This window comes from Chiloscyllium plagiosum, unplaced genomic scaffold (genome assembly GCF_037043375.1).
Source record: "Chiloscyllium plagiosum isolate Xiang-an unplaced genomic scaffold, Cpla_swu_hap1 HiC_scaffold_21, whole genome shotgun sequence".
Taxonomy (NCBI): domain Eukaryota; kingdom Metazoa; phylum Chordata; class Chondrichthyes; order Orectolobiformes; family Hemiscylliidae; genus Chiloscyllium; species Chiloscyllium plagiosum.
In genome coordinates, this window is record NW_028270159.1 from 32,548,151 (window position 1) to 32,561,646 (window position 13,496).

At 41.8% G+C, this 13,496-nt stretch overlaps 1 protein-coding gene across 5 annotated transcripts in view; it reads left to right on the forward strand.

Moving 5' to 3' along the window:
• Positions 1–13,496, forward strand: part of LOC122564787 (whirlin) — a 221,895-nt gene that overhangs the window by 65,239 nt on the left and 143,160 nt on the right. For all 5 annotated transcript variants that reach the window (XM_043720015.2, XM_043720016.2, XM_043720018.2 and 2 more), the window contains one exon: positions 3,189–3,407. In XM_043720015.2, coding sequence (XP_043575950.1) covers positions 3,189–3,407 — 219 coding nt within the window. The remainder of the gene's footprint in view (positions 1–3,188; positions 3,408–13,496) is intronic.

A 13,496-nucleotide genomic window follows, 5' to 3' on the forward strand; every position in this document is an offset into this window, starting at 1 on the left:
CTGCGGGATAGAGCTGCTCCCATCGCTGCTGGCACTGCGGGATAGAGCCGTTCCCATCAGAGGTGGCACTGCAGGATAGAGCTGCTTCCATCGCTGCTGAAATTCCAGGATAGAGCCGCTCCCATCGCTGCCAACACTGCAGGAGAGAGACACTCCCATCACTGCCAACATTCCGAGATAGAGCCGTTCCCATTGCTGCCAACACTCCGGGGTAGAGCCGCTCCCATCGCTACCAAAATTCCAGGATAGAGCTGCTCCCATCGCTGCCGACATTCCGGGGTAGAGCCACTCCCATCGCTGCTGATACTCTGGGATAGAGCCGCTCCCATCGCTGCTGATACTCTGGGATAGAGCCGCTCCCATCGCTGCTGACACTCCGGGATAGAGCCACTCCCATCGCTGCTGACACTCCAGGATAGAGCGGCTCCCATCACTGCTGACACTCCGGGATAGAGTCGCTCCCATCGCTGCCAACACTCCGGGATAGAGCCACTCCCATCACTGCTGACACTCCAGGATAGAGTCGCTCCTATCGCTGCCAACATTCCAAGATAGAGCCACTCCCATCACTGCTGACCCTCCGGGATCGAGCCGCTTCCATCGCTGCCGACACTCCGGGATTGAGCCGCTTCCATCGCTGCTGACACTCTGGGATAGAGCCGCTCCCATCGCTGCTGACACTCCAGGATAGAGCCGCTCCCATCGCTGCTGACACTCCGGGATAGAGACGCTCCCATCGCTGCTGACACTCCGGATTAGAGCCACTCCCATTGCTGCTTACACTCCGGGATAGAGCCGCTCCCATCGCTGCTGACACTCCGGGATAGAGCCGCTCCCATCGCTGCTGACACTCCGGAATAGAGCCGCTCCCATCGCTGCTGACATTCCGGGATAGAGCCGCTCCCATCGCTGCTGACACTCCGGATTAGAGCCACTCCCATTGCTGCTTACACTCCAGGATAGAGCCGCTCCCAACTCTGCTGACTATCCGGGATAGAGCCTCTCCCATCGCTGCTGATATTCCGGGATAGAGCCGCTCCCATCGCCGCCGACACTCTGGATTAGAGCCACTTCCATCGCTGCCAACATTCCGAGATAGAGCCACTCCCATCGCTGCCGACATTCTGGGATAGAGATGTTCCCATCACTGCTGACACTCTGGGATAGAGCCGCTCCCATCGCTGCCACCACTCTGGGAAGAAAAGCTCCATGTATAAAATCCTGTCGGGAGCTGGTGCTGTGGCAGGATCCCTGGTGATGTGGCAGGATTTGTGACAGCAGCTGATATCAATTCTGGAGAAGCTTATCTCAATGTCAGGAGCCTTTTGTGCAATTGTTTTGGGCTGTTTTGACCAGTAGCAAGGAACGTTAGACAGTGGAGAGTTAGTTAGGGAGGTGTATTAATCACCTTATTAATGGCCTGACACACCTCATTAATTTTCACTCTTCTCTCTCCCAACTGCACCCAACAGATTAGACATCAAGAAATCTCAATGTAAAAGTTAATGCAGCTACTTTGCTGCATCTTCTTTGTTTGCTCCAAAGTTGTTTATCTTGGACATGGGGTACACCAGTATGCAGGCACACTTTCCGAGCACTGGCCATACGCTATGGCCACAGACATTGGCATCCAACTTTGCCTAGCCTGTAACAACCATCTTCAATTCACTTACAGAATGCTTTGTATCTTCGCCAGATAATCTGCGTGAAGTACTCATTAATTAGAAATGTTAAATATTTTTATTATTTCTTCTTCTGAAGTTATTCATGCTCTTTGAGAAATATTTTCATACTTCAGGCAGGCATTTGCACAGAGATCATATCCAAGAACAGAGCCACACCGAAATGTTAAGAATTTGAGAACATCAAAATTGTTTTCGAACAGCAAACAAATCATATTTAGGTTGTGTAAACCATACATCAGAATCCCCAGCATCTATAAGAAAATTCATATAGCAGCACAGACTCATGATTGATCAGCAATGGATTTTGGTTTCATTGTGTGTTCATTAGATTATTCAATGTAACATGTAGTGCTGGAATTTACTCAAGTGATCTTAAAATTGTACCATTTGTGTATGCCTTACTCGTCATTCTGTACAATTTGCTTCACAATCAAGCTGCTGATGATTTGCTTTCATACTGTCATAGCTGTTTAAGATAGTTTTTAATCTTGAAATGTGTCCATTTTATTAGGAGCGGCTCTCTCTTATATGGCAGAGCGTGGGGTGTGTGAGGCAGGATTGGTAAGGAAAGGATTTGAAGTTTTCTCAGAGAAAGGGAAGTTTCTGAGAATATTGGTCGGTAGCTCATGCAAAAAGAACCCCTCAAAATTGTCTGCCGTGGCATTTTTCGCACTAAGTTGAAGCCATCTTTGATCTCTGTCATCTCTGTTTCACTAATTGTCCCTTGCTCCCTCTTTCTCCCTGAGTTCCCTCCGTTCTTTTTGCGTAACCTTCTGTTATTCTTTTCTTTCATTAATCTTTTTCTGCTTTATTTGGTCTCAAGTCTACTTCTGTTCAGAGATCTTATTTTTCTTGAATTGAATTATATTTGTCAGAAGTGTGCGAAAGGGCTGGACAGATTTATATGACAATTGAAGATTTCAGAACACCATTGCTGAGACTGGTTTTATATTCCACAGTTTTGAAAAATGTAATAATTAAATTAAAATTACAACAGCTTCGATGGTAGGATTTGAACTAGGTCCCTAGATTACTAATCCTAGTGACAATATCTACACCACTGATATCAGTAAAAGTCAAAAGTTGGTCTGTATTCAAATTTATGCAGTGAACAGAAATGATCCAATAACTGAAGACTGTGAGAACCCAAAGGTTCCACAAGGAAAACTGTCTTAATTCCCTGTACTATTTTCTTCCGCTGTAAACAAATTTTTAATTCAGATTTTTATCCACTCTCTAAATTTGTACCGAGTTCTATTGCTTCTAAAACATAACCTGACATTGGTTAGTGTCCAGTCCAACATCTTCCTAACGTTTTCGGAGTCATGCTGCTTTCTTGTCAAGAAGTGAACAGCATTTGTTTCCTTCTTCTGGCTGCAGCTGAAGTATGATCATTAGTGTGATTCAGTTTCGTACAATCCATTATTCATCATTTCGAGGACAGAGCTGGTGTAACCTGACAGAAGTATGGAAATCTCACTGTTTACATCTGTTGCTTTGCAGGTACTGAAAGGCTCCAAAAAGTTGGTTCTGTATGTGCGCTCAGTGGGCCGTATTCCAGGAGGCTATGTCACCAACCACGTCTACACTTGGGTGGATCCACTAGGCCGTAGTGTTTCCCCACCACCCAATCTGCTCGAACACAAGAGTAACACACAGCGGAGCAAGGAGAGCGAAAAGAAGAGTCATCTTCAACTACTCCGAGATGGAGATGAGAAGAAGGTAATTTGTGACGATTCTGCTACAATCTGTAGAACTTTTTCCTGAAGGAGTGTGGGTAAAATGCTCAGATGTCAGGAAACTTGATGGCTCTCAATTGGACTTGCGTGTTGAAGTAGTCCCAGCTCACCTCTGGGGTCTCGGTTTGAATGCAGTATAAGTAAATGGGGTGAAGGAAGAAACAGAAAAACGCTGGTGATTCTCAGGAGGTGAGACAGCATCCGGGTAAAGAGTTTCAATGACCTTTCTAATTTGGTGAAAGTCCTCCCTTTCTGCCTGTTAGGCAATAAGATCATAAGACCCAGGACCAGAAGTATGCCATTCATCCTATAGAGTCTGCTCAGCCATTCAATGAGATCATGACTAATCTTACAATCCTTGACTCCACTTTCCTGTTTTCCCTCTTAGCCCTTGATTCCTTTACTGATTAAAAATCTACCTGCCACAGCCTTGAATATACATAACAACCCAGCATTGTCAGTCCTCCGTGGTAAGGAATTCCTCATGTACATTTCCCTCTGAGAGAAGAAATTCCTCCTCATCTCTGTTTAAATATGTGACTCGTTATTGTGAGATTGTGCCCTCTGGCCCTGGACTCTACCACAAGGTTAATCAGCCTTTCGCTATCTGCCCTTGAGAATCTTGTATATCCTCTCATTCTTCTGTAGTTTGAGTTTGGACTGACTCAGTCCTGTTCCTTAGGGGTGTGTGCAAGCTGCCTCTTAACATGGCTTGAATTTAACAGCCTCAGCTGGAGTGATCACAGGGCCAACTATATGAAAAGTGGGGGAGGCAACAAATATCATCTCATCAAACTCAGAAGTAAACTTCAGAAGTTGAGCATGAAGTATGTTATTGGAACAGAATAAGAAGGGTTTTATCTGCACCTACTAAAAGTGTATCTGGTCTGAAAGCATTGAATGTTTGTATTGTGTGCCAAGCATGGAAGAATATTCACTTCTGCAACACTTGACTTTCCTTACTGAGATTTGCAAGAGAATAGAATAAAATAGAATATTTATTGAAGTATCAGTGTTGGGTGGCTCTTTGAAAGCTGTATGATGAGTAAAGAGGTGAGTGGAAAGATTTCTTTCACCCAATCTAATAACCTCACTGATCATTTCTAGAAATTGGTGCCTATTGAGAAAGCAATATAATCACAGATAGAACTGTGGCCTCCTAGGACTGTTTGATTGCGTTTTATTCAGTTATTGGCTGAACCATGTGTATGAGGTAGATCATGGGTTTGTTCTCCCAGATGTTTTATAGTCAATCTAGGCAACGTTAAAATATTCAATTGGCCTTTGAAGTCATGGTGAAGAAAGAGATGAATTTTGAATATTCTTCCTCCTGTAGACTACTCAGTGATCAATTCCAGTTAGAAATCAGTGTCTGTGAAGACTAACTAACAAATAAATGAGCTCTCTTGCTTGCAGTTCAATAGCACATCCCCAACTAATAGTCTTATGAACATATGAATTTCAAACCGGAGTGAGCCACTTAGCCTTCCCAATTTTCACAGGATCTTGTATGTTTCAGTGAGGTCAACTCTTACTTTTTTAAGATCCTGTAGCTATAAGTCCAGCCTAACCAGTCTAACCTTTCCTTGTAAGCCAATTAGTGCATGCCAGATATTAATCTGGTGAGTGTTCTCCAATCTGCTTTCAATGCATTCACGTCCTTCCTTAAATAAGGAGACCAATACTGTGTACAATACTCCAGATGTGGTCTCATCAATGTCTTATAGAGCTCCATACTTTTTATATTCAATTCCCCTTGCAGTAAATAATAATATTCTATTAGTTTTCTAATTCCTTGCTCTACTTGCATACTTTTGTGATTGAAGCACAAGGACACCCATATCCCTTGATATCTCAAGTCCAGTGACTCTGCCTACACTTCACAGATACTGCCAGACATGCCAGTAATTTTTATTTTTGATTCAGATCTCCACCATCCACATATCTTTGTTTTATTCCCTCTACATCTCAGAGCTCTGCAATCTCTCAGCATTTAGATAACGTGCTTATTTTTCCTGCCAAAGTGGACAATTTCACACTTTCCCACATTGTGATCCACTGGCCAAATCTTTTCTGGTCACTTCATCTATCTGTAAACCTTTGTAGCCTCCTTATTTCCTTTTCACGAGTTAATTTCCTACCTATCTTTGTGTCATCAGCAAATTTGGCAACCATATCTTCTGTCCCTTCATCAAATCATTTTTATAAGTTGTGAACAGTTGAGATTCTAGCACTGATCTCTGTGGTATGCATTTGTTATGGCTTATGCCCGAAACGTCGATTCTCCTGTTCCTTGGATGCTGCCTGACCTGCTGCACTTTTCCAGCAACACATTTTCAGCTTTGTTATATCAAGCCAACTTGAAAAATAAATGATGGTTACTCTCTGTTCCCTGTTAGCTAGCCAATCATCTGTCCATGTCAATATGTTACCACTACTCCATGGGTTTTTACTTTCCATAATAGTCTTCGATGTGGCCTTTCTGGAAATAATAAGTCTGCCAGTTCCCTTTTACCCTCAGCACATGTTACTTCTTCAAAGAAGTCCAATGTATTCGACAAACATGATTTCCCTTTCACAAAGCCATGTTGATGCTGCCAAATTACCTGAATTCTTCTGAGTGCCCTAGTATAACATGTAGCGTCCAGCATTTTATCCATGACAGATGTTAAACTAACTGGCCTGTAGTTTCTTGCTCTCTGTCTCACTCACTTTTTGAACTAAAGAACAACATTTTCTATCTTCCAATTTAATGGAATCTACCCCAAATTTAGGAAATCTTGAATAATTAAAACTAACATGTCCACTGTCTCATTAGCCACTTCTTTTTGACCCTAGGATGAAGTGTATCAACACACATAGACTTATCAGCCACATATAAATGATCATCATTTGGAGATGCTGGTGTTGGACTGGGGTGTACAAAGTTAAAAATCACACAACATCAGGTTTAATTGGAAACACTAGCTTTCAGAGCATGCTCCTTCATCAAGCGGTTCATCAACAACCACCTACCTGATGATGGAGCAGCGCTCTGAAAACATAAATGCAACTGACTTGGTACCAGTTCCCTGGTGACTTCAATTTTCATGAGTTCCTTCTTCTTTCCCATTTCATGGTGGGATATCACTTGTATTCCCTGTGGTGAAGGCCAATGTAAAATAGCCATTCAATTCATCTGCCACCTCCTTCTTTTTCACTATTAATTCACCAACTTCATTTTTCATAGGACTAATGCTTTGTTGGTTATTGCCCCAGCTTCATGTTAAGAGTAATGTCTGTTTTGGAAAAGTAATAGGTTGCCTGCCTCTCTAAAACTGCTGCTTAGCACTAAGTTATGGTCTTTGATGGGGAGAGAATAGTATAAATCTGCAAATAGAATGCAGTGAAAGAGAATCCATTAGGACAAAGACCAAAATATTGGATCAGCGACAAAGGAAAGTTGAAAAAAGAAAAAGGATTGTGGCTATTAGTGAACATGGGTAGAACCTGGAAAAACAGGCAATTGAAACATGGAGCTTTGCTCAGGAATTAGTTCTTTAATTTGATTGCTCTGACAGAATGGATCAACTACCATATAGACTTATGTAAAAGAGAAATTTTTTAGACTTCTTTTATGGTTAAATTTATGGGGTCAATTATTACATGGATACTACTTCAATGGGGCTGAAATTCATACAACAGTACAAAATACCGTATCATTAGCAGAAGCCCAATTGATCTCGAAACGAATATCTGTTACCTATGAAGGACTAAGGGTGACCTTTACATGAGATATAGGGAAAATTCCGGATTGCTTTGCCAAAAATAGGGGTTGGCTTTTACATGAGATCAACTTTTACTCAAGTATGTATGGTATTTGCTGTTGGTGAAGAAGTGAAAAGAACCTGTGAACACTAATTTAAAGAGACCGACAAAAGAATCAAAAAGGACATTAACTTACAAAATAGCAAATGGTGTGGACAGAGTTGTCGTTGGGAAGATGTTTCCATTGGCAGGAGAGACCAGGACCCGAGGGCACAGCCTTAGAGTAAAGGGAAGACCCTTTAAGCAGAGATGAGGAGAAATGTCTTCAGCCAGAGGCTGGTGAATCTGTGGAATTCATTGCTACAGAAGGCTGTGGAGGTCAGGTTGTTGAGTGTGTTTAAAGCAGAGATAGCTAAGTTCTTGATTGCCAACGGGATTAAAGATTATGGGGAGAAAGCGGGAAAATGGGATTGAAAAACCTATCAGCCATGATTGAATGGCAGAGCAGTCTTGATGGGCTGAATGGCCTAATTTCTGCTCTGATGTCTTATGGTCTTATGGACATGGGGAAAACCTTTCCTTCATTCAGACAGTGATCAGAATCTGGAACCAATTGCGTCAGAAATGTGGTGGAGGCAGTTATACCCATTGCCTTGAAATTGAATTTGTTGATTCTCTGAGGACAACACGTTTGCAGAATTGTGTAGAAAAGGCAGGAACGTGAGTCTGGCTCAGTGGCTCTTACAGTGAGCTGCAATGTACATGAATGGCAAAATGGTCTTCTCCTACACTGTAACCATGCTATGATTCTAAACAAGGAATTATCGTAGAAAAGGAAAGTTGGTTAAAAACATCAGGAGTAAACCTTTAATTCAGGGATGATTCTAACTTGAATTTTTCATCAGTCATGATTTCAAAATAGCTCAATACTGTTGCTTTGCTCATTGATAAATTCCTCCTGCTCAATGTTGTGAGTTCCACAATAATTTGCTAGTTACTTTTCCGACTCCTATCCCTAGCCCACTGTGTTCTTTTTTGAGGTGGTTCTTTTACCAGCTGTTTGAGATTTTGTGAAACTTGTCAGCCCCATGTTTGTGAAATATCTGTTGACCAACTGAAATGTGATACTTAATGGAGGGGAGTTAGGAATATACATACTTTTTGAGGTCAAGGACCTTTCAAATGACAAACTTGCCAATGAGATCTCAAATCTCATATTCGACTTGGTAATCTGATTCTCAAATGTTCAGCTGCCAGTCTGTCACTGAAGTGAACATAAAATGGGTGATCTGTCACTTGGAACTAGAGGATAACTGCAAACCAGTAATTTAATCTTATATGGAACAGATTGATAACTTTGCAGTTTTGACTGGACACCCCTAAGTAGTTGTCCTGGGCACATGTGATCTTGGCTGAGTCAACATGCACCTCAGTTCTCTGGAATTTTGCATTTGTAAAGTACACTCTTCAGCAGACACAGTACGCTGTGCATATCATGCAAATACATATTCTGGAGTATAGATTTTTCAGTGTCTTAGGTTTGACACCAATTAAGCATAGTGGTGGTTTCTTTACATGTCAAAGATCTCACAGACCACTAATTTACTCTTATGTACTGTCCACAAGTCACAGCACAGGAGAATTGTGTGGCTGCAAGGATGTTAGAAGCGCAGGTTGCCAAAACTCCATATTTTCTCTAACTAAATAAATAAAATATTGCCATGCATCATTTGCTATTTTAATAGACTGAATTCTTGTGCGGTGAGTACTGACACATTATAACTTTAAGCCGAACTGTCAATATTTATTACTGTTTTCAGAAAGAAATGATGCCATGCCTTTCATGATTATTAGTTTAGATGTTGTGATCATTACATTTTTATGAGTCTTTTATGAGTGTTGTGTGTCCTTATTCTAATGCAAATAAGAATAGTTCACTCATCTGCCAATATCTGTGAGGTGCAATGGTGACAGTGTAAGGGACTTCGTATATGGAAAGAATGATAAACTCAATGAGTTAGAAAGAAAACACTGTACAATTGATGAAATATTCATGGTTACCATAGCGAAGCTGCTTTAGCTTTGGAAAAAAGTCCACACTTGAAATTTTTATTTTCTTCCTGTTTTCTCTGAAGTTTAACCTTAAAATCACTAATATGATTGTCCACATTGGATTCCTCAATAAAATGTCAGAAGGTACTGTGTAATGAACCACCAGAAAAATAGTTAAAAATAAGTGACAACCACAACTAGATATAAGCAAATCTGTTATTGGATTCAATGCTGCAGTAAAGCGATAAGCAAATCTCACATGGCAGTGTCTACCTCCCTAGTATACTGTATAAAACAATGATCATTAATGTTGTTTGTCCTTTTTCATTAAGAGTTATAGCTTCAACTGTTTGTGCGATGCAAATGTTCTTAAAGATAAAGATTATCAATGCCCAAACAACAACCAGTTTATTGTTAGATGTTCATTTTTAAAACCTGTTTAATGGAGTTTATAAAAATGAATTATATTCTAACAGTACCTCACAACGCCAGAGACCTGGGTTCAATTCCCGCCTCAGGCAACTCTCTGTGTGGAGTTTGCACATTCTCCCCGTGTCTGCGTGGGTTTCCTCCGGGTGCTCCGGTTTCCTCCCACAATCCAAAAAAATGTGTAGGTTAGGTGAATTGGCCATGCTAAATTGCCCGTAGTGTTAGGTGAAGGGGTAAATGTAGGAGAATAGGTCTGGGTGGGTTACGCTTCGGCGGGTCGGTGTGGACTTGTTGGGCCGAAGGGCCTGTTTCCACACTGTAAGTAATCTAATCTAATCTAATCTAAAGTACCTTTCGCAATCTCCCAAAGTACTTTACAGTCAATGAAATATATTCGAAGAGTAAACACTGCTGTAAAGTCAGCAAAATGGCAGCTAACATATGTGGAAAAAATTCTCAGAATCAGCAAAGAAATAAGTCTCTTCACATTTTCACAGAGTGTGGGTGTCACTAACTGGACCAGCAATTATTGCCCATCTCTTCTTGCCCTCGAGAAGGTGGTCATGAGCTGACTTCTTGAACTGTTGCTGTCCATTTGGTATGGGTTGACCCACAATGTCATGAGGATGTGAGCCTCAGGATTTTGACCCAGTGACACTGAAGGAATGCCAATATATTTTCAACTCTGGAAATTCAGAAACTTGGAGGGGACCTTGCAGATACTAGTGTTTCTGTGTACCTGCTGCCCTTGTCTGTCCAGGTGGAAGTGGTCATGAGTTTGGAAGGTGGTAGCTAAGGAGGATTGGTGAATTTCTGTCATACATTTTGTTGATTTTTTTCTTAGAACAGATTCCGTACCATTTGGAAACAGGCCCTTCAGTCCAACGTCCAGACTGACCCTCCGAAGAGTAACCCACCCAGAACCATTCCCCTACCCTATATTAACGCCTAATGAATGCACCTATCACTATGGGCAACTTAGCATGGTCAATTCACCTGACCTTCACATCTTTGGATTGTGGGAGGAAACCGGAGCATCCAGAGGAAACCCATGCAGACACAGGGAGAATGTGTAAACTCCACACAGACAGTCACCTGAGGTGGAATCGCACCTGGGTTCCTGGCGCTGTGAGGCAGCAGTGCGAACCACTGAGCCACTGTGCTACCTCCGTTGATGATACACACTGCTGCTCCATCAATGGTGGAGGGACTGAATGTCTGTGAATGTGGTGCCAATCAAGGCAGCTTCTTTGTCCTGAGTAGTGTCAAGTTTCTTGAGTTTTGGAGCTGCACTCATCCAGCCAAGTGGGGGTTATCACATTTCACTCCTGACTTATGCCTTGTAGATGGTGGACAGTCTTTGAGGTGTTAGATGGTGAGTTACTCAATGTAGGATTCCTAGCCTCTGACCTGTTCTGGTAGTCACTGAATTTGTATGGCTAGTCCAGTTCAGTTTCTGCTCAATAGTAACCGCCAGGATGTTGATAGTGGGGAATTCAGTGATGGCAATGTTATTGAATCTCAGTGGGTGAAGGTTGAATTCTCTCTTGTTGAAGATGGTCATTGTCTGGCATTTGTGAAGTGTGAAACTTGCTTGCTATTTGTCAGCCCAGGTCTGGATATTGTCCAGTTCCTGCTGCACTTGGGATTGACCACTCGATGAGATTGTGTGTTTTAAGTAAATCAAAGAACTACAGATACTGGAAACGAAAACAGACATTGTTGGAGAAAATCAGCTGGTCTAGCAATATATGTGGAGAGAAAGCAGAGTTAACTTCCATTGACCCTTCTTCAGATCGATTCTGTAGGGTTATTACTGAACCCAAAACACTGACTCTATTTTCACTCTACAGATGCTGCCAGTTCTGATGAGTTTCTCCACTACTTTCTGTTCTTGCATCTGTTTTTAATTGTGGGTTAAGGGTTAACTTTTGGGCAGGACATGGTGCTCTTTCTCGAAATGGAATCATTAAGTCTAGTAGAGGTAAGAGACAGAACTCCCTCAGGAAAGCATAGTACTTGAATCCGAGAGGAAAAAGCAGTTAAATTGGACAATGAAACATAGAACATTGAAAAGTGTGGCACTGGAAAAGCACAGCAGGTCAGGCAGCATCTGAGGAGCAGGAGAATTGACGTTTTGGGCATAAGCCCTTCATCAGGAATGTGGAGGGGGTGGAGAAGGAGGCTGAGAGATAAATAGGAGTGGGTGTGGGAAGGTAGCTGGGAAGACGATAGGTAGGTGCAGGTGGGGGATGATGGTGATAGGTCGGAGCAGAGGGTGGAGCGGATGGGAGGGAAGGAAGATGGTCAGGTAGGTCAGTTCAAGTCTGATTGGTGTTTTCAGTTAGACCAGTATGTTTCACTTAGCAGTATTAATGGTTATCTCACTTTTCCTTCAAGAATATAAACATAGATTATGTATTCAAAGATTGGAGTGGGTTTAGTCTCATGGGTTTCTGACACAGAGACAAGACTGCTATCTCTGAATCACAGTTTAGAACTTACTGCACCAACAGTGAGAATGATGATTGACACCAATAGATCTGAAATATATTAAAGTCACTTATACAAGATGTGAATAGGCAGGTGACCTGCTCTATAGAGAGGACCAGCTCAGAATCAATTCCTTTATTAATTCCCTAAGGACTGTGCTGTAGAATGGTGAAGCTTCATGTATTTAGTTCAAGGGGAACGCTTATGTTGACTCAGCTGGCTGTATATTTAACTCAGCGCATTGTGAGACCTTGCTGACTATTCCTTTTCTAATCCTAAAACTTAAAGGCTCTGCAGCCAGTTCCAACTCCTGGGTTTTCCTGATCACCCCTTTGAATATTTATTTCTTTGGATCTGCTTGCATTTATTGGATTCCACCTCAAAGAAGCATTGAGGTGGAATCCAATAAAGGTGTTCTATAAAGTTATTGTAAATTGAACAACTGGTTAATTGTTTAGCCTGGAATCCCATCACACTTTTCAAACTAAGGGTGGCATCATCATTTTCTTATCAAGAAATTTAAATGTAATTATTTTCTACCTGTTTTACACTGAAGTATTGTCACTGAACAGATGTCTTTGATAGTCTACACAGCCACTTTCCTATATTGTGTTAATGATGCCCTGGCAGAGATAGACACCCAAAGGTTAGATGCAGCCCAGCTCAAAGTCACCTGATAGTGATATTCTTTGACCATTTCATTATTTTCTGTGACGTGCTCTGGAGGAATGGAGTCAGTTTTAGTACAACTGATTATCTTTTTAAATCCTGTCTCCCAGCACCCCCATGCAGAGATCTGTACAATAATTTATAATGGCTAAATTGGAGAAAGGCCAATTTTGATGGTATTAGGCAAGAACTTTCAAAAGCTGATTGGAGGCAGATGTTCACAGGTAAAGGGACGGCTGGAAAATGGGAAGCCTTCAGAAATGAAATAACAAGAATCAAGAGAAAGTATATTCCTGTCAGGGTGAAAGGGAAGGCTGGTAGGTATAGGGAATGCTGGATGACTAAAGAAATTGAGGGTTTGGTTAAGAAAAAGAAGGAAGCATATGTCAGGTATAGACAGGATAGATCGAGTGAATCCTTAGAAGCGTATCAAGAAAGTAGGAGTATACTTAAGAGGGAAATCAGGAGGGCAAAAAGGGGACATGAGATAGCTTTGGCAAATAGAATTAAGGAGAATCCAAAGGGGTTTTACAAATATATTAAGGACAAAAGGGTAACTAGGGAGAGAACAGGGCCCCTCAAAGATCAGCAAGGCGGCCTTTGTGTGGAGCCACAGAAAATGGGGGAGATACTAAATGAATATTTTGCATCAGTATTTACTGTGGAAAAGGATATGGAAGAT